General features: G+C 46.8%; 1 protein-coding gene across 1 annotated transcript; it reads left to right on the top strand.

The window, feature by feature from the left end:
* Positions 1 to 1,402: 1,402 nt before the first annotated feature.
* Positions 1,403 to 21,058, top strand: Tgm7 (transglutaminase 7; the record flags this gene model as incomplete). Its single annotated transcript, XM_051144479.1, has 12 exons — positions 1,403 to 1,592; positions 2,509 to 2,754; positions 4,277 to 4,395; positions 6,863 to 6,991; positions 7,080 to 7,257; positions 9,864 to 10,002; positions 15,335 to 15,438; positions 15,864 to 16,106; positions 17,776 to 18,102; positions 18,370 to 18,530; positions 20,324 to 20,457; positions 20,708 to 21,058. Coding segments are annotated over 12 exons (2,139 nt in total), but the record flags the coding sequence as incomplete, so codon positions are not given.
* Positions 21,059 to 21,838: the final 780 nt, after the last annotated feature.

Here is a 21,838-nt window from a genome sequence, read left to right as displayed (position 1 = left end):
TTAACTGGGAATGAGAAAATATGAACATACTGTTCTTGTGGATGAGAGAAGGGAAGGAGGAATGATTCAAGCTGCCCAGTGGGTCATGGTGCACTCAGTGGAGGTCTGAGCTTAGCCTGGCTAAGTCCTGAGAGACTTGGCACCTGGCACCAGGACTTTCAGTGGAGCCTGAAGGCTGAAAGGGACACAGGTCATTCAGTGGGTTGTCACCCAGTGTTATCCCAGCTCAACTGAACAGGGGTCAGAGCTTAGCCTGGCTCAGCCCAAAGGGATGTAGCGCCTGGTACCTGGTACCAGGCCCTTCATAGAAGCAAGAAGGCAAGAAGGAAAACAGAGTTCTCAAAGAGGGACCTCATCCACAGGAAAGGGTTGAGGAACAGAGTCAGAAAGGCCATGAGCAGCTCCAGCATAGAGGTGACTGCAGAAGGGGCACTGTTATTTTTATCAAACTGTGTTTGTTTCGCTGTTTCTCTCTTAACCCACTGTTACCTAGATGATTGAGACTCCATTATATTATTTTAATAAGCTTCACAGCACAATAACTGAGCAGTTTTATTACTTTATTCTTAACTCTCTAAGCTAATTTGGCTTCCGCCCAGCGTAAATCCCACTTGTAGCTGTCCTTGCTCCAGGTCCTCTCCTGGTGTCTATTGAACCACACGCATGGCTGAATCCCCTACTTCCTCCTCTAACTCCTCCTCCCCTAGCTGTCAAGAAGTCCAGCCCTATTCTCTCCCTTGCTCAGCAATTGGCTGTAAGCTGCTTTATTGGCATACCAGGGGACAATTGGGGAGCAGAGTTTATACAACATTGAGACGGGATTCTCAGAACAAGACTTACAACCATGTATGGGGGATACAGAAATCAGCATTTGAATTACACAATAACCTTATGCCTACAGAGTGCAGTAGCCCCACCAGGGCCTAAAATAAATTACAGGGTTGCAGCTTTGCTCAGCACTAATGTTATAATATATGATTATGCCACACAACATAAAAGGAAGTTCGTTTGTTGGAGGGGAAGGGGATAGGAGTTAGGGAATGGATGATTGAAATGGAGACAGGCAGACAGACAGATGGAGACAGAGCCATCGGGGCAGAGAAGGACACAGAGAGAAAATCTGGGGACAGAGGGAGAGCAGAGAAGTCGAGAGAAAGAGAGCACAGGGTGACAGGTGGGTTGGGTCCCTTTTATCCAGCACACACACGTAGCGAACCTGGTGGTGGTGGCAAGTAATGTCATGAAAAGTTGCCAGGACTCTGAAAGCAGGTTAACGGGATGGCCTGTGCGCTAACAGAGATTGTCATAAAGATATGAGGCAGAGAAGCAAGAAGGCTAATGTCAATCAGGTTCCATAGAAATGACTCAACGTGTCTCGGCTGGGCAGTGACCTGTCCTCCCTCCCCAAGTGGCAGCCTTGGAGCTCAGGTCTGTGGAACTGCAGATCTCCAGGAACACCAAGGACCACCACACCCAGGAGATGGGCTCTTCCAGGCTCATCTTGCGCCGTGGCCAGACATTCATCTTAACGTTGCTTTTCAACCGACCCTTCCAGCCCCCAAATGACCACCTCACCTTTGTGGCTGAGACAGGTGAGCTCGCTCTACCCTACGGTTCCCTCAAAACAGAAAGTTTGCAAAGTTCCCCTGGGGGTGGGACCCTTGCCATGTGTCTCTGGGGTGCCCTCCCCTCTCTCCTGGGACCCCCCAAGACCCTCATACCAGCACTATTTAGGAAATATTTGGACAGCTCAGCCAACTGTGATGTTTTAGTCACAATGGCCAATTCAAAAGTACATGGGCACAGTTCTAAAGCTCCCCAGGCATGACCTTCATTTAATTCTCATGGAAGACTTTAAGTTGACACTAGCAGGCTCTCATTTTACAGATTGGAAATGGAAAACGAAAACAAAAACAAACCCAGAGGCCCAGAGCTCTTTTTCACCGCCCCCCCTTTCTTTCTTTAAAAAAATTATTATTTTTTAGACAGAGTGTCTCTGTGTAGTCCTGAAACTCCCTCTGTAGACTAGGCTGGCCTGAAACTCAGAGATCTGCCTACCTCTACCTCCCAAGTACTGAGATTAAAGATGTGCACAACCACCACCCAGCTGAGGCCCAAAAATCTTAAGTGTCAGAAAAAGCCTTAAGACAAAAGGCTTTAGCAAATGTTGGGAGAAGGTGGGGATTCTGTTAGGCCACAGGTACTCATACACCACATTTATTTTACTTTATTTTATTAGTTTTAAGTGTGTGTGTGTGTGTGTGTGTGTGTGTATGTGTGTGTGTGTACGCGCACACACATGCATGTACTGAGAAGCCAGAAGTGGGCATCAGATCCCCTGGAGCTGAAGTCACAGATTGCTTTGGGTTGTCTTACGTGAAACCTGGGAACCAAACTCAGGTCCTCTGCAAGGGCAGTACACATGTTTAACTGCTGAGCCTTCATCCCTCCAGCTCCATCACATTGATTCTGAGCCTCCCTCTGGGATCTTCTTTCTCTCCTACTCAGGACCTGAGCCCACAGAGCTTCTGGGGACCCGAGCCACTTTCTTGCTCATCCAGCCCCGGCCTGGGAATATCTGGAGTGCTTCTGACTTCACGATTGACAGCAACTCTCTCCAGGTCTTGATTTTCTCACCAGCTAGTGCAGTCATTGGCCACTACACACTGAAGATAGAGATCTCTCGGGGCCAAGGTCCTGGTGTGACTTACCCCCTGGGGAATTTCATCTTGCTTTTTAATCCATGGAGTACAGGTATGACTTGCTCCCAGTTTAGAGTGCTAACTCGATGGTTCTTTTAGGTTCTTCTGGGAAAGCCTAGCAGATAATCACTGCGTATCTGTGCAACATATTACTATGTGCTGAATAATAAAATTAATTTGGTGTGTGTGTGTGTGTGTGTGTGTGTGTGTGTGTGTGTGTGTGTGTAGGTCAGCTTGTGGGAGTGGGTCTCAGGAATCCACTTCAGGTTACCAGGGTTAGGAGTAATTGCCTTTACCAGTTCAATCCTCTCACCAGCTCCAAACATCTTTTTTTTTCTTTTTCTTTTTTCATTTTGTGATATGGGGTCTTACTGTGTTGTCTAGGCTGGTCTTGAACTCACAATTCTCTGTCTCAGCCTCCCAGTCTTGAGATTATAGGCAGGCTTCAACATACATGGCTGCAAAAATCACTTATAAAGTTTTTAATTTTATTTTGTTGTTGTTTTGAGATGGGCCCCCATTACATAACCCTACTGGCCTGGAACTCACTATGCAGACTCACAGGTTATTTTCAAGTTCACAGCGATCCACCTGCCTCTGCTTCCTGAGTGCTGGGATTAAAGTGTATGACACCACAGCTGTCCCACAAAGTTTTGTTTAGTTTTGTTTTTGTTTTTCGAGACAGGGTTTCTCTGTGTACCCTTGGCAGTCCTGAAACTCATTTTGTAGATCAGGCTGGCCTCGAACTCAGAGATTGCTGGGATTAAAGGTGTGCACCACCACCACACAGCTCCCACAAAATTTTTTTAAAAATATTTATTATTTTTATTTCATGTGCATTGGTATTTTGCCTACATCTATACGAGAGTTTCATATCCCCTGGAACTGGAGTTAAAGACAGGTTCTCTGGAAGAGCAGCCAGTGCTCTTAACCACTAAGCCATCTCCAGAGCCCGCCCCCCAAAGAATTTGTAATGACATCATGAAAATATCCATACTGTAATATTAAGTGAGGTAATTTAGCAGGTAGAATTTAATTTGATTCTAACTAATTATACATATGCATACAGTAAGAGGACAGAATATATTACAATGTAATGGTATGTATTTCTTTTTCTTTCTTTTTTTTTTTTTTTTTTTTTTTTTAGACGGGGTTTCTCTGTGTAGCCTTGGCTGTCCTGGACTCAATTTGTAGACCAGGCTGGCCTAGAACTCCCAGTAACCCTCCTGCCTCTGCTTTCCTGAGTGCTGGGATTATAAGCATGCGTCACTGCATCCAGCCAGAAAGTATTTCCTAAAGTCTAAAACAATCTTATGATTTCGTAGTCTATAATTTTTATAGCATAGAGTTTGTTGCTAGCCTCTGGAGAAGCGCATGGCTGGATTTTAAGAGAGTCCAGTCTTAATTTCTGTTGACCATAGATATCCATGGACTGTTCTTCCTTTTTCTAGAAAGATGTTATTACTTTTATGCTGTTTTGTTGTTGTTGTTGTTGGATTTTTTGTTTTTAATTTCATGCTTATTCTTTGCCTTGTGATTTTCTTTTTCTTTTTTTCTTATTTTTTACTGGCCAGAGGATGACGTCTACCTGCCGAGCGAAAGCCTGTTGAAAGAGTATATCATGAGTGATTATGGCTTTGTTTACAAAGGTCAAGCAAATTCTATTACCTCCAGGCCTTGGAACTTTGGGCAGGTAACACCGTCTCCTGGAGGTGGGCCTGGGATGGGCTTGGTGGGGGCTGCTAGCTAAGGAAGGGCATTTTGTGAGGTGTTGGCCAATTTCTCATCCGATGAGAGGGGCAAGCGAAGAAAAGATGGCTTTCCTGTCAAGGTTTTTATGCTTTATTAAGAAAAGAGCACAGCATGATGCAAGTCGACCAACAACTGTAATGACCTTCTGTGTAGCAGTTGCCAGCCTACTAGGCGCCCGTTTACGACAAGTCTTTCATTCTTCCATGATCTGAAAGTAACGGCCCATGAACCAATGTTTCCCATCACTTTGCCTGTATGTAGGTCTGTGTACCATGTGTGTGCCTAGTGCTCCAGGAAGCCAGAAGAGAGTGCTGAGATTCCCTGAGACTAGAGTTACAGATGGCTGTGAGCCACCATGGAGGTGCTGGGAATAAAACTCGGGTCCTCGGAGGAACAGCTCATCGATGAGAGGGCAAGCGAAGAAAAGATGCTTTCCTGTCAAGGTTTTTATGCTTTATTAAGAAAAGAGCACAGCATGATGCAAGTCGACCAACAACTGTAATGACCTTCTGTGTAGCAGTTGCCAGCCTACTAGGCGCCCGTTTACGACAAGTCTTTCATTCTTCCATGATCTGAAAGTAACGGCCCATGAACCAATGTTTCCCATCACTTTGCCTGTATGTAGGTCTGTGTACCATGTGTGTGCCTAGTGCTCCAGGAAGCCAGAAGAGAGTGCTGAGATTCCCTGAGACTAGAGTTACAGATGGCTGTGAGCCACCATGGAGGTGCTGGGAATAAAACTCGGGTCCTCTGGAGGAACAGATAGTGCTCTTCACCCTGAGTCATCGCTCCAGACTCTCTCCTACTGCTTTAATTTTAAAAATTAATTAATTAATTAATTAATTCTACTTATTTATGTGAGTGCACGTGATTTGGTACAAGCATGCCGTGGCACATACAAAAGTCAGAGGACACCTTGAGGGACTCATTTCCTTCCTACCATCATTGTGTGGGCCCTGGAGACTGAATTCTTGTCATCAGGTTTGGTGGAAGACACTTTTCCCCACTGAGCCATCATGACTCTATCCATCCCACCCTGGTGTGGGTTTTTTGTTTTTGTTTTTGTTTTTGTTTTTTTGCTTTTGCTTTTGTTTATGGGTTTTTGTTTGGTTTGGTTTTTCGAGACAGGCTTTCACTGTGTAGCCCTGGCTGTCCTGGAACTCTCTCTTTAGACTAGGCTGGCCGTGAACTCACAAAGATATACCTGCCTCTGCCTTCTGAACTGCTGGCATCAAAGGCATGTGCCACTATCTCCTGGCTTGTTTGTGTTTTTTAAGGCAGGTTCCCACTGACTTGGTTTCCCAGATTAGCCTTTAATTTCCCTATGATGTGCAGACTGGCCTTAAACTTTCAATCCCCTGTCTCTGTGCTGTAACACTACTGGTTTTTTTGTTTTGTTTTGTTTGACTCACCATGAAAGATGCTTTTCATGCTTTAAAACTGTTGGGAAGAATTTTTAAAAATGTTTTATTTAATTTTAATTTATGTTCGTTCATGTGGGAGTGTCAGATCTTGGAGTTACAGGCAGTTGTGAGCTGCCATGTGGGTGCTCGAAATTGAACGCGGGTCCTTTGGAAGAGTAGGCAGTGCTCTTAACCACTGAGCCATCTCTCCAGCCCTGTTGGGAAGAATTTTAAAGGAACACCATTTCGAGACTTCAGATAGTATGTGAAGTTTAAGTTTCAGCATCCATAAGACCCATTTCACTGGTCTCAAGCATGCAGCCTCACGTAGCTAATGTCTAAGGCTTTCACGCCTAATGGCAGAGATGAGTTGGGACAGAGCCTATGAGCTGCCAGGGTGAAGTATTTGCTACCTGTCCTTCACAGGGCACGTGTGACCAGTCTCCCTCTATGTTCCTCCAATCCCCTTCTCACCACTGGACTTCCTGAGGGAAATTCTAGATAGCGTGTCACATAACCTGATGCCACGTCACAGTCTAGTCACAGAGGAGCATGGAACTTTCTGGAGAACCTCACCACAATGCCTGATCACAACTGGAAAAGTGAACAGCACTTCCTTAATAACGTCAGTTACTGCACTCAGCTTAGCTTTTGCAGTTAAGAGCACTGGCTGCTCCTTCAGAGGACCAGGGTTCAATTCCCAGCACCCTCATGCAGCTCACGACTGTCTGTAACTCCAGTTCCAGAAGATCTTCTACCCTCAACCAGACATACATGCAGGCAAAACACCAATGCACATCAAATATAAGTAAATAGATAAATGAGCATTCTGATTCTAATGTATTTTCATTTTTATTTACATCCAATGTGAGAGATTATGGTTAGGCTGCCCTGCCCCCGCCTCACAAACACATCACCCCTTAGGAAGAGCTTGTTAATGCTCAAGTTTCTGGACTCTACACATTTTTGCTTTTCTCTGATTTCTCCTTTGAAATGCCTTGCTAGTTTGAAGAGGACATCATCGATATCTGTTTTGAGATCCTGAACAAAAGCCTCTATTTTCTAAAGAACCCATCCAAAGACCATTCTCAGAGGAGGGACGTGGTGTACGTATGCAGGGTGGTGAGCGCCATGGTAAGAGAGGATGCTTCCGGCCCCTGCCTGAGGAGAGCCTGAGTACCTCCCCAGTGTCGTGGAAAACCGGCCTGTCTGCCCTTTGCAGATCAACAGCAATGATGACAGTGGTGTGCTCCAGGGCAACTGGGGGGAGGACTACTCCCAGGGTACCAGCCCTCTGGAATGGAACGGCAGTGTGGCCATTTTGCGGCAGTGGTCGGCCAGGGGCGGGCAGCCTGTGAAATATGGACAGTGCTGGGTCTTTGCCTCTGTCATGTGCACAGGTGAGTCACGTCTACCCCACTGATTCTTCCTGGTTTCCACTTCAGGCCAGGCCATGATAATCCATACTGTCAGAGTCCACTGCAGCTCATGAAGGGCCCGGAGCTGGCCCAACGGCCCACGGCTAGCGAGCAGTGCGCACATGAGTTCTTCACCTGCACGCTGTCCAGTCTCCAGGGGGTAATTGTTGCAATCACTTCACAGTCTATTTGATGGAGACTGTTAACAGTGGGCACCTGAGCTGGGCGTGGTGGGCCATGCTTCTGCCCTAGCATTTGAGAGGTAGAGGTGTTGGATCAGCAGTTTCCTTGGCCACATAGGGAGTTAGGCCAATCTACACTAGATGAGATGTCGCAAGAGACGATAAACAGACAGACAGACAGACAGACAGACAAAAAGGTAGCCATTTGAATAAAGCAACTTGTCCCCACAAAAGGCAAAACACTTCCTCCCACCCCCTGCTCAGTTCAAATTGAGCCTGCAGTGGGCCAGCAGGTGGAGGTGCAAGTAGACAGTCTCATTCTGACCTCATGCTTAGACCTCCCCGAGAGACTTGGCTTACAATCAGAGCTTTGCTCCCTTGCTAACCATTTTGAGGACCAGGGACACTTTACCCAATTGAATGCATACGCAAGTGTTAACAACTCAGTGCCAAATTCTTGGCCCAAGTATCTGGGAAGATGAAGAGCCTAAGGGGGTACCTGTCTCCCCCTCACAAAGCAGACCTTCCACATGAGGCTGTCTAGTCACACCTTGTGCTAGGTGGGTTTATATATATATATATATATTAAAGCAATGATAGGTAGAAGGTACCAAGCAGCAGATATTATGTTGTAGAGGTTTATTAAATGAGCATGGGAGGAGAAGGAAAAGGGGGGAAGGGTACCCTAAAGAGTGAGACAGAGAGAGAGAAGAGAAGAGAAGAGAAGAGAAAGAGAGAGAGAGAAAGTAGAGAGGGGGTAGAGGAGAGAGTGAGAGGAAAGGAAGTAGAGGTCAGAGAGATCCCGTGCAGGGTCTGTCCTTTTATATGGCCCTGGGCAGGACCATGCCTCCCCACCCTACCCTTCCCCCCCGCGTGGCAGGTAAGCAGTGACATCATCACACGTAGATGTAGACGGGCTGAAGCAGAATCTTAACAAGGTGTGCGTTGATATAATAGGTTGATTCCGTTAGAGAAGTGGGGGTGGGGCATAGGATGAGAACAGGCTGGAGCTTTTGACTCTCTGAGGGGAAGCATAGTCTCTCAGTTATGTTCTGGGGCCTCAGATGCAGAGATTAAGATCTGAGTACACATCAAGAGACCTTATCAACTTACTGGTGAGGTGGGGGTGGGGGTGTGTGTGGCTACTCTGGTCTCCTGTAGCCCCTGTTCTGCCTTGGCCTGGGGAGTCCCCAGTGGTAGCCAGGTGCTCATTATGCAGCTCACCTTGGACCTTCAGATCCTTGGAGAAGCAGGAAAAGGACTAGATCCGTAGCTTGGCCCAGTCTCCAAGTCCTTCTGCCCTCACAGGCCACAGAGTGTCAGGGGCTGCTGAGTGGAGAGATCTATGGTGCTGAGCTGCCTTTGGCCACCGGCAGCCCAGGCCTGAGTCTACACTCCTTGCAGGTGTGTGGAAAGCCCGGGTGCAGTGCTAGAGTAGACAGCTACCTGCTGACTGGCACTGCTGGAGGCTCTTCAGTGCATGGAGATGGAGGGACCCTTATTCTCAGTCCTTTGACTTTTAAAAACATTGTCACCTTTTCCAGCAGCGCAGGTAGACACTGCCTGCCCTCCTAGCAAGAGTGAGTGGGAGAGACCTCTTCTGAACTCACACACTGACAGGGTTGAGGACCTAGTCGCAAGACAGGCCTGGATCCTGATTACACCTGGCTGTCGGGGTGCTTGGTTTGTGTTTGTGTATGTGTGTGAGCATGGGGTAACGTCTGCTTTGAGTGAGTGGCCTGTAGCATCCTGAGGATCCACAAGAGGGAGCTGCTGGCTTGTAAAAGACAGGAAGTAGTCCCTCTAGCCATTCTCTTGTTTGTTTGTTTAGTTATTTATATATGTTGCAGTGCTGAGGGCTGGACTGAGAACTGGTACATGTTGGGCAAGCACCCTGGCACTGAGCTACATGCCCAGTCCTCCCGTTTTCATCTTTCTTTTGAGTCTTGTCTTTAAGTAGATAGATTCAAAATGTCTGAATTCAAAGCCATCCAGTTCAACTCTTCGCTTTCTTACTGACCAGGAGACTAACCCAGAGAAGCTCAGCCACTTACTTACCTCAGGTCACACAGTTTCTCTCTTCTCCCCCCAGCAACCCCCCCCCCCCCATTTTGAATTCTCATGTGTTTTAGTCTCTTTGCTTTTAACTTGGAGAGCTCCTGGGGGGGGGGGGGAAGCTGAAAACAACAAGTTAATTATTGCTTTAAGTGGCTCACAGATGATTTCTTCCTCTTTGGGGATGAATACCACGGATGGGCAGGCAGACAGAAGCTTCTCCAGGCTCTGCCCTGGGAGCCCGGAGAAAGAGTTGGCAATAAAAGAGTTGCTGCAGTTTGGAGGTGAGAAACTTCGTGAAAAGGTACCGGTTCTGCCCGACCTGATCTCAGCGTCTCTCCTTCTCTATAGTAATGAGATGCTTAGGTGTTCCAGCCCGAGTCGTTTCCAATTTCCACTCTGCACACAACACAGATGGGAACTTGACCATTGACACTTACTACGACCGAGCCGCAGAAATGTTGTCGACTCAGAGGCCAGACAAAATCTGGTAAGAAGTTTTGTTTGCAACATCTGAGCACCATCTGAGGTAGGAGGTGAAAAGGATACAGCTTGCCGAGGAAGGGTGACTGTCCTGTAACACTCCTCTGTGATGCTTAGAGAGGAATTCCCCAGCCCAGGAGGCTGTGCTGGCTAGTTAGATCATCAAATGACACCAATTTCAGACATCAGAGACATCGGAATGTCATCCTGAACACCTGGGCTTCGGCAGTCACCATGTGTCCCCGCTCACTGGCCTCAAGTTGTCACTCATTGGCTCTCTTTGAGGTTTTCTGGGTGACAACAGTCAGTTGTCTGCCCCAGTCCCCACCCCCAGGAGGCAGAGAGCCAGGATCTCTGCTTAGCTCTCCTGTCTGGCTTCCTCTCTGGCACTAGAGTGGAGGGGGCTTTATCTGTGCACCTTGAACCCCCCCCACCCCCCCAGTCCTCCTCTTCCCTGCCCTACTCCAGCTCTGCCATCCTGCTTTTCCTTTTCTGTTTCTTTCCAGGCGTCAGAACCCGAGACTGAGATTCACTCCTCTGTGTAAAACGCAGACAGTGTCTACACCGCAGGGTTGTTAGGGGCTGAAGGACAGAATGCAGGCAAGGCAGGTTTTCAAACTGGGATCTGCAGACTGGGGTCTGAGTGGGCGGCTCTAGTGCAAAATCAGCGAGCCACCTGAGCAGGCCGCCTGAGCAGGCCACATCCTTCCATGGAATTTTGTCTACATGAATGGATGTATAACCGAATTCGATCATGAGAACACCAGACATACTGCACACTGGGCCCACTTGAGGGGTTTCAAAATCTCAGCATAATGAAGAAAGGCTGAGGAACAGATCCAACGTCAGAGGAAACTAAGATATTACACAAGAAAACACAATGTATGATTATAGGAAAGCAAAAAGACTACAAAGGACATTATTAGGTCAAGTGACAACCTGAAATATAGACAGCAAACTGATTGTAAAAAGGTCATAGCCATAATAATATATATCCATATTATGTATAATACATATATATCCATAGTGATATAAAGAAGACAAACGGAGAAAATGTTATTAATAGATAAAGTTTCTTTATATTGTTTTTTGCAACTTTAAGTTGGCAATTACCTTTCTTTGGATAAAGGGGATCTATTGGGGGAAGGGAGGGTCCTGGGAAGAGTTAGGGACAGTGAGTAAGCCATGAGGGTAGAGCAAAAAGGAGGCAGAGAGGGAGAGAGAGAAACAGTGGGAACACACACACACACAGAGAGAGAGAGAGAGAGAGAGAGAGAGAGAGAGAGAGAGAGAGAGAGAGAGAGAGAGAGAAGCTGGAACACTCGGGGGATATTTTTTTTGTAAATATTTAGTTTTTATGAAATATATGCTTTTCAAGTTTAATTTTTTTTTAATTTCATTTCACTTATTTTATATCCCAACTACAGTTTCCTCTCCTTCCTCTCCTCCCAGTCCCTTCCCCTCCTCCCTCCTCTCCTCTCTCCCATCCACTCCTCCTCTGTTTCTCTTCAGATGTATACATATACATGCCTTGATGTGTATCCACCAGCCACGGCATATCAAATTGCTGTGAGACTGGACACCTCCTCTTCTGTTAAGGTTAGTCGAGGCAGACCAGTAGGGGAAGGAGTCTCAAAGGCAGAGGCAGAGACGGCTCCTGCTTCCACTGTTAGGGGTCCCACAAGGAGACCAAGTGCTACAACTGTAACGTGGGCAGAGGGCCTAGGTCAGGCCCACACAGGCTCCCAGATGGCGGTTCAGTCTCTGGGAGCTCCTCTGGGCTCAGGTTAGTTGGTTCTGTAAGTTTTTCTGTGGTGCCCTTGATAGGTCTGGCCCCTACAATCCTTCCTCCCCTCTTATGCAGGAGTCCCCGAGCTCCACCTAGTGTTTGGCTGTGGGTGTCTGCATCTGCTTCCTTTAGTTGCTGAGTGAAGCCTCTCTGATAACCACTGGCAATTACTTTTTTTAAAACTCCTTTTTCTCTTTTACCACTTCCATGTTTTTCTTTTTCCTTTCCCATCCCCCCCACCCCCCGAGACAGGGTTTCTCTTTGTAGCCTGGGCTGTCCTGGAACTCATTCTGTAGACCAGGCTGGCCTCGAACTCACGGTGATCTGCCTGCCTCTGCCTCCCTAGTGCTGGGATTAAAGGCATGTGCCACCACACCTGGCACTTTCAGGTTTTTCATTCATTTGCATAGAATTTTTGCAAATGTTTTGCTACATATTACAGTTAAAGACTCACATTTTAAAGTATTTTATTGTACATATTCATTGCATGGTACTGTGTTATATAAGGTTATTTTTAAAATATCTCTTTTGTTTTCTTTACAAGTGTAGTCCTCAGCCTTCATCAAGGGAGTGTCTCTTTGCAACAACAGGTGGAGGACATTACAGAAAATCACAACCAATCAAAATGCAGACTTGTGGAGACCAGTTCCAACAGATGTATAAGAGCATTTTTATGTTTGTCTTTTGTTTTTTTTTTTTGTTTTTTTTTGTTTTGTTTTTGTATTTTTTTTTTTTGTTTTTTGTTTTGTTTTTTTTTTTTTGGTTTTTGGAGACAGGGTTTCTCTGTGTAGACTTGGCTGTCCTGGACTCACTTTGTAGACCAGGCTATCCTCAAACTCACAAAGATCCGCCTGCCTCTGCCTCCTGAGTGCTGGTATTAAAGGCATGCACATGTTTTTACAAGCTATATTATGTGTTGAGCATATTCACAAACCCTGGGCTCCTCCTCTTCTCCCTTTGTCTTAGATCCCTCTGTTTCCTAGACTGTTTCACTTGTGTTTTCATATAATATATAATATTATTGTAGATAATATTATATAATTATAAATATTATTGATATAGATTATGTTGATATAGCATATAATATTTATATTATATGTATGTATTATATAAATGAATAATTTTATGTATCTATAAAATATAATGACCAGCAAGATTGCTTGGTGGGTAAAGAAGCTTTTTGCTAAGCCTCAAGTAAAGCCCTGGAACCTACAGGAAGAAGAAAAGAACTGGCCCCCACAAGGTGTCCTGTGCCCCCCACACGTGTGGTCATGGCCTGTGCATGCTCCCTCCCCAAATAAATAAGTGTTAAAAAATTATAATCTGACTGTAAATGCAAGAAATCATGGCATTTGTCTTTCTGATACTAGCTTAAGCTGCTTCTATTTTTCTACAAAAGACATGACTTTGTTTTTGCTTTGCTGAAAAATTCCATTGTGTATTTATAACACATTTTCTTTATACATCCCTTTGTTCTTAGGCACCTACACTGACCCTGTAGCTTAGCTGTGCTGAGTAGCACCACACAAACATTCTTGAGCCGGTATCTCTGAGATATGGTTACTTGGAGGGCTTTGGGGAAATGCTCAGCTCACACGATGGTTCTGTTTTCAGTTTTGAAGAAGCTTCCAAACTGATTTCTGTGGTGTATGGACTAGTTTACACTCCTACCAGCTGTGTGGTGTAAGAGTCCCCTCTCGTGCACAGCCACCAGCTGTGTGGTGTAAGAGTTTCCTCTCGTGCACAGCCACCAGCTGTGTGGTGTAAGAGTTTCCTCTCGTGCACAGCCACCAGCTGTGTGGTGTAAGAGTCCCCTCTCATGCACAGCCTCACCAGTGTTTGTTGTCATTTGTTTTCTTATGACTCACTCTGACTGGCATGAGATGGACTCTCAATGTGCTTTTAATTTGCATTTATTTAATGGCTAGTAGGTTAACCTCTTTTTTTTTTTTTTTTTTTTTTTTTTTAAGATTTTATTTATTTATTTTTATTATGTATATAGTGCTCTGTCTGCATGTACACCTTCGGGCCAGAAGAGGGCATCAGATCACATTATAGATGGTTGTGAGCCACCATGTGGTTGCTGGGAATTGAATTCAGGACCTCTGGAAGAGCAGTCAGTGCTCTTAACCACTGAGCCATCTCTCCAGCCCCTGGTTAACCTCTTTCTATATATTTCACCTTTTGAGAATTGTATGTTCATTTCATTAGCCTGTTTATTAATGAAGTTGTTTAATTTCTTGTTGTTTAGTTTTTTTGTTTGTTTTTTTTGTTTGTTTGTTTTTTTTGAGTTCTTGATATAGTCTAGATATTAACCCTTGCTTAGTGTATAGCTAGCAAAGATTTTCTCCTCTTCTGTAAGCTGGTTCATCACTTCCTTAACTGCTTCCTGTGTTGTTCGGAAGCTTTTATATGTCACGAGGTTCCACTTTGCCAATTGTTGTGTTATTTCCTGAGCGACTAGAGTCCTGTTCACAGTCTTGACTTGTGTCTTGAAGTGTTTTTCTTCCAACAGTTTCAGATTTTACACTAAGATCTTTGGTCACTTGGAGTTGATTTTTGTGCATGGTGAGGGAGAAAGATTTATCTTTATTCTTCTACATGTAGACATTCAGTTTTCCCAGCACCATTTATTGAAATGGCTGTCTTTTTCTCTTTTTTAATTACATGTATGAATGTGTCTGTGTGTGGGTTTGTGCACATGAGTTCAGTGCCAAAGAAGGCCAGAAGGGGGTGCTAGATCCCCCAGTTGAAGGCTGTTGTGAGCCATCTTACATTGGGTCTGTCCCTCTGCAAGAACAGTGCCCACCCAATGGCAACACCCCCTCTCCAACCCTGAAGGGGATATCTTTACTCCAATGTATATTTTTGGCCCCTGTGTAAATAATCAGATAGCTGTAGTCATTCAAGTTTATATTTGAATCTCCTGTTTGAGTCTGTTGATCTACATGTCTGGTTTGTTGTTTTTTTGTTGTTGTTGGGTTGTTTGTTGTTGTTTTTTGTTTGTTTGTTTTTGTTTTTGTTTTTGTTTCTCTGTATAGCTTTGACTATCCTGGACTCACTTTGTAAACCAGACTGGCCTCAAACTCACAGTGATCTATCTGCCTCTGCCTCCCAAGTGCTGGGATTAAAGGCGTGCGCCACCACTGCCCGGCTCACAGGTCTGTTTTGTGCAGTGCCGTACTGCCTTTATTTCCATGGCTCTGTAATGTAACTTGACATCAGGCATGGTGATGCATTCAGTATTATTCTTTTGCTCACAGTTGCTTGGCTATCTGGGATCTTTTGTTCTTCTGTTTGACTGTTCTCTACGTAGACCAGGCTAGTCTCCAGCTCACAGAGATCCACCTGCCTCCACCTCTGAAGTGCTAGGATGAAAGGTGTGTGACACCACAGCCAGCTCCTTGATTGCTTTTTCTGTTACAATTACTTTCTAATACAAAGTAGAGGAAAACAGACCGGTAAGCAAAAGCATAAGGCACTCTGCATAATGCCTGTGCCTGAAAAACCCTCAGGAATATAAGCCGTAGCTCCTTCCTCCTTTCTGCAGGAACTTCCATGTCTGGACCGAGTGCTGGATGATCCGGAAAGACCTCCCACCAGGGTACAACGGCTGGCAGGTTCTGGACCCCACGCCCCAGCAAACCAGCAGCGGTGCGTTGGGACCCTTGCAGGGTCCAGGCTCTCTGGGAGGCCAATGAAAATGAGCACCCATACAGCCAGAGGGGGTGCCGCAGTCTCCTACATCACCCCCTTCCCAAGGGTGTAGCCTAGACAGTGTCAGGTCCTGGGTATTACTTTGCCGCCTGGTTGAGCAGTGAGCATCTCCGTTCTTTCCTCCCCTGTGAAGTCAGGAAGATGATACTGACAACAGCCACTTCAGTGCGGTGACTGTGAGAATCAGGCAGATGAGCGCACATGAGTGCACTTGGTAAACCGGGGGAGGTCCTGGCGTGAGGGAAACTAGGGGAAGGTCCTGGTGTGAGGGAAACTACTGCCACCGCACCGGCCATCATTTCTCGCCACCTTCCATGGCCACAGCCAGCATCCATGTCCTACAATTCCTGTTTCCTCCGCAGGGCTGTTCTGCTGTGGCCCTGCCTCTGTGAAAGCCATCAAGGAAGGGGACGTCCACTTGCTGTACGATACCCCCTTTGTGTATGCAGAGGTGAATGCTGATGAGGTCATTTGGCTTTTTGAGGGTGGCCAGGCCCAGGAAATCCTGGCCCATAATACCAATTACATCGGGAAAGCCATCAGCACCAAGATGGTAGGGTCAGATAAGCGCCTGGACATCACCAGCTCCTACAAGTACCCAGAAGGTGCCTGGGCCTTGGGTTTGGGAGGGAGTGGGCATTAAATACCGGATGGCCCCAGATTAAAACACCACCACCTCCCGCTTAGACAGACTCCCAGGGTTCTTTATAGATCCTGGGCACTTGACCTTGGAATGGATTTGTGTTGATGTAGCAAATAAAAATCTAGGATGCTCAATTAAATTTCAATTCCAGGTAAATTAAGACAGACAAATACATTATTATTATAAATATGTCCTAAATAGTATATATGATATCCTTAATTTTTTTCTATCACATTTACTTATTATGTGTGTGTACGTATGCACATGTGTGTATGTGTGTGTGTGTGTGTGTGTGAGAGTGAGAGAGAGAGAGAGAGAGAGAGAGAGAGAGAGAGAGAGAGAGAGAGAGAGAGAGAGAGAGAGAGAGAGAGAGAGAGAGAGAGAGAGAGAGAGGAGAGAGAGAGAGAGAGAGGAGAGAGAGAGAGAGAGAGAGAGAGAGGACCACTTATGGGAGTTAGTTTTCTCTTTCCACTACATGGAGATTGAACTCCTGTTGTCAAGATTGACTGCAGTTGTCATTTTCCACTAAGCCATCATGCCATGCCAGCTCTATATGTGACATCCTTCTGCTAAAAAGAACCATTGTTTATCTGAAATTCAAATGAACTGGATATAGCCTTTAGTGTGTGCTCCCAATGGTGCATGTAATTTATAACAAAGAGTATTGACTTATCTTTCTTAAATCTAAATTTAATTGGTGGCTCTGCATTTTGTCTAGTCACTCGATCATGGTCACACAGCGGTCTCTCTGTGTCCATCACAGAGGGGTACAGCAAGGGGAGAGAGGGATACTCAGGAGGGAGAGGGCTCTGGACCTGTGGAAGGGAGTAGACTCTGCCGTGCTGTAGGTGGGAAAGCCTAGACCATCTGCCCATGCCTCTACTTCCTTAGCAGTAAAATGAGAAAGCTCTCCTCAAAATATTAAATCAGCTAGTGTGAAGGACACACCAGAAACATAGAAAACACTCCAGAGGAGTCCACAGTCTGGAGTAAGTTTGAGTTTGGGGCCTGGGTGTTGAGTTGTCCCCAAGGGAAATAGATAAAGGTCTACCTAAGGGACTTGACTCTGTGGTTTAGGAGAGAGAACGCAGGCAGGGAAAAGGAGCCTTTGGCTTTGATGATGATGATGGTGGTGGTGATGATGATGATGGTGGTGGTAGTGATGGTGATAGTGGGGGTGATGGTGGTGATGATGGTGGTGATGATGGTGATGTTGATGTGATGGTGGTTGTGATGATGATGGTGGTGGTGATGATGATGGTGATAGTTATAATAGCAGTACTGATGATGGCAAAGAATCACACTGAATCTTACTTTCAACAATTACATGACCTAACATTTTAGCAACTCCGGGCAACCCAATATTGTCTCTGGGTTCCACATGACAGAACTGAGCACTGAGAGATGAAGAGACAATTATAGAGCCAAAAGGTTGAAGCCAGCACTGAATAGCAGCAACCTAATCTCAGCCATGACATTGTGTGTTTCTCTGTATGGCTATTCACTACCTATTGGATGATCAGGGCTTCTGGCTGACAGCTGAGAGTTTAGTCATTTGTTTTCCCAAGGTCATTGGTCCTCACTGCCCTGGCCTACTGATGTCTTTGTTCTGTGTGTATCTGTTCTGCCAGGATCCTCTGAGGAGCGGTCTGTATTTATTAAGGCTTCCCGGAAATTGCTGGAAGCAAGAAGGAACTCTTCATCCCTCCTGGATCTTCTAGGGTCTGAGAGCTTTAAGGATAACCCTGTGCAGCTGCAACTCCATCTGGCTAGGGCGCCCATGTGGGGCCAGGACTTACTGCTCATGCTACAGGTCCAGAGGATGCCAGACAGAGTCCGTGCTCAGGACCCCATTGGCCTGACAGTGCGTTTTTCTGCACAGGCCATGCTGCATGGGGGCAGCACTCGGAAACCCTTCTGGAATTACGTGGTGCGCTTGAATGTGGATTTTGAGCAGGGTGAGTATGTAGCAGGTATGAGAAGGCACCTGTAGAGAGGGGAGCTTTGGGTCCATCAATGAGGCTGCCCTGGTCTAGCCAAATCACAGAGAACCCATCTCCCAACACACACATCCCAGGCAGGGAAGATGCTGTTGCTGGAAAGTTGGATGCCAGTGCGGTTCTTGCTATGTCATCCTAACATGTCAGACAACAATGGCCTCTGAGTGCAGTATTTCTTTCTAGCCCATCCCTTGGACTCAAGATGATGTTTCTGCCTAGGTTTAGAGCTACAGCAGCCGCTCCTGCTGCCCTACAGCAATTACAGGAACAAGCTGACGGATGAAAAGCTGATCCGCGTGTCTGGCATCGCTGAGGTTGAAGAGACAGGGAAACTCATTCTGGTCCTAAAAGATTTCTCTCTGGAGCCTCCCCACTTATCCATTGAGGTGAGGTCTCTGGACAGAGACAGGAACACACAGGCTTGCTCCCCTCATGGGCTTGTGAGGAGGGTACCATGCCCTGTTATAGATGCTGACGGTACAGTGAGGTGTATAGCCTATGGGGGCAACAGGCTGAGAAGTGGTGGGCTCTGGGGCTCCACATAGCAAAGGGTGGGGTATGAAGGCATCTCAGGGACGTCACATTTTGCAGAGGATGCTGAGGAAAATGCTGAGGAAGATGAACAGGTGAAGGCATGTTACCATGAAAGTGTATTGAGTAATGCGATCCCTTCACAAAGATGGAGAGAAAAAGGCAATGACCTGGGATGTGAACAGAGGAGAAAGATGTAAGGCAGGCCATAGGGTTAGATTCAAAAGGTGATTGCTGATGAGATGTGGGGTGCCACGGGGAAGGAAAACAAAACACGAACTTCAGACTTCAAGACCCAGTGCCAGAGTGGCTTGAGTGGCTCTTCCAGAAGAAAGGCATTAAGGTGAAGGAAAGCTTCACAGAGGAAGCCATGTGTCCTCCCCATCTCCTGTCGCTTGAGTTGTCCTCCGCAAAGCCTTCTGCCCCATCTTCCTATCCCACAGTTTTCTCCACCGCCTTCCCCAGGCCCAGCTCTGTTCCTGGCAGCCTGGCTAGCGGTATCCTTGACATTAGCCAACAGAAGAAGTGTCGGGTGGTTCCATATTGGATCATATTCTCACCTGGGCATACTCTCAGGTTGTCAGGCCAAGTGATGCTGGAAGCCTTCTGTGTGGGGCAAACAACGGGGACAGAGTCGCAAGTACAGACATTAAGCTTGGTGCTGAGGTGAGGTCTCCTGCCTGTTACCCATAGCAGAGTCTTAGTTGTAATGGGATCCCAATACCACATGTGTCAAGTAGGCTGTGGATGGTTCCCCATGGCCCTAAGACTAGTGGGTGAGTAATGTCACTGTGCTGGATTCCAGAGTCATTCTCACTCATTGACCTTGCCACCCTCTTTGGAGACTTGGTCCTTTTATTTGAGTTTCAGGTAGGATAGGGTGTGTTCTTCCTCCTCTTCAACTCTCTGGCCAAGCATGTTCTCTGAACATGGCCCCAGTGTGATCTGCGTGGACAGAGGTCATTTGGGCTCATATACTGATGCCCCATGCAGCTGGCACTATCTTAGGCTCCAGGAACAATGACAGAGTCTCTGCCTTCCACTACAGGCTAAGGCTGCACTGCCCCGTGACACAGACCCCAAGGGTGAAGCACTGCACACAGCTGGGGGCGGGGGCAGGATGAGTATGTCCTGATGCTATCTGGGAAGATACAACAGGATGGGAGAATGATCCAGAGCTAGGGCCTAAGACTCCTAGGTTAGCTCCTGACTCCGTCTGTCTTGGGATCTTGGCTTCATCGTGTCTGTGTTGGTGGAATGACATCACTGATGGCACGTTGGTGGCACACATGGCATTCTTTCCTGGCCCTGTGCATGGGCTAGACACAGCAAACCAGCCTAACTCACACTAGGCACCACTAGCCCTTTGGGACCAGTACTTCAATTGAAATCCAGCAGGCATCTTTAAATAGATGGTGGGCAGGGAAACGCTATGCCCGTTCCCGATGTGGCACTTTTAGAGTGTCCTGAACTTCCCAAGCAGGCGAGCATATGCTCTAGTTTGAGCAATTCCCAGTTTTTAGTTGTCTTCCCCGCTAGGAGCAGTTAAGTTCTGAGCAGTCCCTGGTGTCACAGGAGTCATTGACTGCGTGGGGTGTGGCAGTGAGGCCAGGGGCCTAGGGCACCTTTGTCTTTCTCCCCGACACAGGTGTTTGAAAGGGCTGAGGTGGGCAAGGCCCTGAACATCTACATCACCCTCACCAACACCCTATTGGTTCCTCTGAGTAACTGTACCCTGGTTCTGGAGGGAAGTGGCATCGTCAATGGGCAGATAACAAAAGGGTGAGCAACACTACCACTGGCCTCTTGCCAATCTCTCTCCTGTGTGGGTCTCTCTGAGGAGCTGTGCCTCATGGGGCGAGTGGATCCACCTCGGTCTCCAGATGCCAGCTACCCTCTGGTCTTCACTTCCCTCAGGAAAGCTGGGGTGGGACATTGGTAGTCCTGAGGGGATGCTACTCACTAAACAGGTCTGCCTGCCCCATTGCTCATCCAAGCTTCCAGGATCCAACAGGCTGCTTTTGACTTTCAGTCTTGGGACTCTGATGGCTGGACAGACCATCCGGATTCAAACGGAGCTCTACCCCATCAAAGCTGGGCCCCACCAGCTACAGGTCCTCATCAGTAGCAGTGAGGTCAAGGAGATCAAAGGCTACAAGGACATCGTCGTTGCTGCAGCCTCCGGAGACCTGCCTTTCTAATGCCCTCCCCAGTCCGTGTCCCAGCCCCACCCCCCACTCCTAGCAGAGCCTCAAGGTGGTGGTGTAGCTCAACCTCTGTAGTGGGGGAAGTGAAACTCTGTAGAACCACTGTGCACCATGGGAAGAAACAATAAAGATGTCAGCTCTCTCCTGCAACTGTGGGGCTGCGTGGGCTCTCTCCGATCTTCTCAGCTTCTCTTTCTTCTGTTAATCCACAAACTAAGCCCAGAGGGTCCTTTCTGATGCTGCTTCTCTGCACTTCATCTCTCAGGTCTCTCCATTTATCTGCAGAGGTGAACACAAGAGGTGAGGGGCACTCCTGACAAGGGAGCAAATGCAGGGCCAGTCACCAGAAGCTGCCAGGCAGAGTTTCCCTGTTGCCACCCTGAGAGCACTGGCATGGCAGGGGGACCCTCCACAAACATGGCTATCTGCCATCCTTTCTTGATCCCCTGACTCTCCACAGCCTCTTCCTTTACATCTTTGTTATTTTTAGGACAGAGGGAGCCAGTGTTTTACATTTTCCTCACACCTGTAGTTATTAAAAATCATATTTATCCCTGATAAAGTAGAAAGCACAGAAAAGTAAAAATGAAACTAAAGAAATAGCTTCTCTCATTTTCCTACCCTCCCTCTCCTTCCCCCCTTTTCTTTTCCCCTTTACATACTAATATCTTCCTGCTAGGCATTTTAAAAAAGATTTTATTTATTATTATGTATACAGTGCTCTATCTGCATGTACCCTGCATGCAGAAGAGGGCATTGATCATATTATAGATGGCTGTGAGCCACCATGTGGTTGCTGGGAATTGAACTCAGAATCTCTGGAAGAGCAGGCGATGCTCTTAACCACTGAGCCATCTCTCCAGCCCAGGGCATTTTTTTTTTAAACCCAAGAATCTAGGCTCTGCCCTCATTTGGCTCCTCTTACTAACCTCCTCCCCGTCCAGTTTTTTGTTTTG

The sequence above is a fragment of the Acomys russatus genome, chromosome 4 (genome assembly GCF_903995435.1).
Source record: "Acomys russatus chromosome 4, mAcoRus1.1, whole genome shotgun sequence".
NCBI classification, from domain to species: domain Eukaryota; kingdom Metazoa; phylum Chordata; class Mammalia; order Rodentia; family Muridae; genus Acomys; species Acomys russatus.
This window is presented reverse-complemented; position numbering and strand designations above follow the sequence as displayed.